The sequence below is a fragment of the Nicrophorus vespilloides genome, unplaced genomic scaffold, assembly GCF_001412225.1.
Source record: "Nicrophorus vespilloides isolate i.1.1-1 unplaced genomic scaffold, Nicve_v1.0, whole genome shotgun sequence".
NCBI classification, from domain to species: Eukaryota; Metazoa; Arthropoda; class Insecta; order Coleoptera; family Silphidae; genus Nicrophorus; species Nicrophorus vespilloides.
Genome location: NW_017097974.1, coordinates 7,196 through 9,863, shown reverse-complemented (window position 1 = coordinate 9,863; position 2,668 = coordinate 7,196). Strand labels below are relative to the sequence as shown.

Sequence of the window (2,668 nt, the reverse complement as noted above, 5' to 3'; positions counted from 1 at the left end):
TTCTCTGATCTTAACTTATATACTTGCGATTGTGAACTTTGAAGCGTATTATAATAATTGGCGGATGACAAATGTAAAATAAATTTTAATATAATATTGATTATCAGATGAATAGATTTATAGTCAATGTACAGCAAAACTTTTATTTTTTATTATAATTATATAAATTAATAATGTTTCAATAAATATTATTATATAAAGTGTAGAATTTGAGGTATTTTAAGCTTGTTGGATCAAGAGAGTGGAACTTGTGTAGCTTAATTATTTAACAAAATGAGCACAAACTTATTTTGGTTGTGCAATTTGAAGAGGCCTATTTGTGTAGTATGGTTTAGAGAGCAAATATAAATAAATGATGTTCACCTACATACGACGCTCGGATCGCATAAAAAAATCGCTGCTTCTGTAATTATAAGAGCAACTAAATTTGCCACTTTACTTTATTTTTATATGTATATATACATAAAAATTGTCTTTTTATAAACGTATGTTTCTCTTATTTATAGAAAAATGTCTCGTCCATTCAGCAGACCACGCACTCGCATCTACGACGTTAACTACAACATCGGCGAGAACTACTACAGGCCAGCAATCGATCGCCTGGATCGCAAATATTCTGGAAGACCATTGAGTCCTACTCGTCAGACCTCCATCCCGAGGGACATCATCGACCGCCACGAGAAAGCCTTCCAGGATGAGGACCTTCCCACGGCCCGCGCTCGCGCTTCAAAACACATCACCGAAGCTAACATGTTCGATTCACGCGGCGGAATTATGAAAGCCATGGAAATGGTCGAAAACAATATTGATGAGGAGGTGCGGCGCCTTCGCTGGCTTTAATACCTCACAAACATATATACATACACAAACAAAACTAATCAAACGCACGCACTAACCATCATCATCAGCACTTCTGCACAGACACACACACACAATACACATTCAATCATTTACTAATATCATGATTTAGTTTATTAACGGTTTGCTTGTGATTTGTTTTTGTAGACTGCCTCAAAACTGCAACGCATTAGAGCTAATAAGAAAGTTTCAATTATCGATGATATCGACATGGACCAGACCATGAACAATATCAAAGCTCGTCGCATCAAAGATAGGGCTGACAAAATGCTGGATTCCGTTGGAATCACCACCGTCGACAAATCGAGCAGATCCGTCGACAAATCTAGCAGAGCCGTAGATGAGGGAGTCAGCTACAAGAGATCCACCTTGAAAGTAACTATGGATTCAAGCGCGGATAATAAGGATCTTACCAAATGGTCGAAGCTCAGCTCTACCGAGGAGAAGGACAGTGGCGCATCCCTCAGGGCCAAACAATCCATGGCTAGATTGAACGAGCTGGAGGATGAGATGTCCGCTCTTCAGGAGAAAGCCCAGATTAGAGAACGCAGAGCCGCTAGATTGCGCGCGATTGTTGCCGAAGCCGCCGAAGAGAGCGAAGTCTGCACTGGTTCTACCATGAGGGTCAGCTCCCGCCAGAAGAAGGAAGCTATAGAATACTAAATCACACTTTTTTTATAATATTACTATCGATCATTAACGTATCTGCATTTTCCTATTTCTGCTTGTACATGTATATATGTAATATAAACGAAAAAATAAAATTACTTTGAAAAAGTAGAATTCAATCTTTCCCTGAAATATTATTTTATTATGACAGTATTCAGTATTACAGTTCGTAAATATATTAACGTTGCATTGGAAACGTGATGACTTTCAGTCTCGTAATCATTTAATGGCCATATTAAATTTCTTTGTTTATGTGAATGAAGACAGAGATATAAAATACTTTGACTAGCATTTTAAAAAATGTTACAAATGTATGACATTGAAGTTAAAATTATATTTTTAAATACTTTCATTTACATTATTTTAAATCCTGATGAATGGATAATGGACTTTAATTGTCAATGTTCAAGTGAAATATTTTTTCTCAATTACATTTTTTATTATCTTATTTTAATATTATAGAAAAAAATATTAATACATACAAATAATTATTATATCATTATATATTCTTTAGAATTATTATAAATTATTTTGGATTAATGTTATAACGAATTTAATTATATTTTGTCCCATAAACATTTATTAATTTAATTTTGATAATTTTAACAACAGCTCTAATATCAGTTTATTTTACTGAATATAGGTAGTAATATTAATTTAGATTAAAGTGTTTAATGTAAAATGTGTTGTAGTCAAGCAGAGTCCACGTGTCTCGTGGAATATGAGGATCGTTGTTGTGACGTTTAAAGAATTGATACCTGTGGTGGATTACAACTTAATTACGGAGCACAAATACGATCATCACAAATTTAAATTATGGAGAAGTTATGAAATGAATAGAAAGAGGAAGACTCAGGTCGTCGGCTTATCCCCCGCAAGCTAGGACAAGAAAATACTTTCGTTTTTTTAGTGTACAATAAAACCATTTTTATACAAATAATGCACTTTAATCAATTATATATTTTCCAAATTGTCCGATCATTTTTTGCCATTTTTCTCGTAATTTCATAATTCAGCGCTCATCAAACTGCTTATACTTCTCAGCAAACTGAACAAGGTGGTTATCATAATTTGTGAAAGATTTGCCATTCAAGAAGTTTTGCAAATTAGATGCGATCCAAACCAAGCTCCAATAATTTTC

The 2,668-nt window shown here is 34.0% G+C and overlaps 1 protein-coding gene across 1 annotated transcript; it reads left to right on the top strand.

The window, feature by feature from the left end:
- Positions 1-506: 506 nt before the first annotated feature.
- On the top strand, positions 507-1,641 carry LOC108561451 (the record flags this gene model as incomplete). Its single annotated transcript, XM_017919390.1, is given in 2 exon segments — positions 507-816; positions 1,006-1,641. Coding segments are annotated over 2 exon segments (822 nt in total). The 3' UTR covers positions 1,522-1,641.
- Between the last annotated feature and the right edge of the window lie 1,027 nt (positions 1,642-2,668).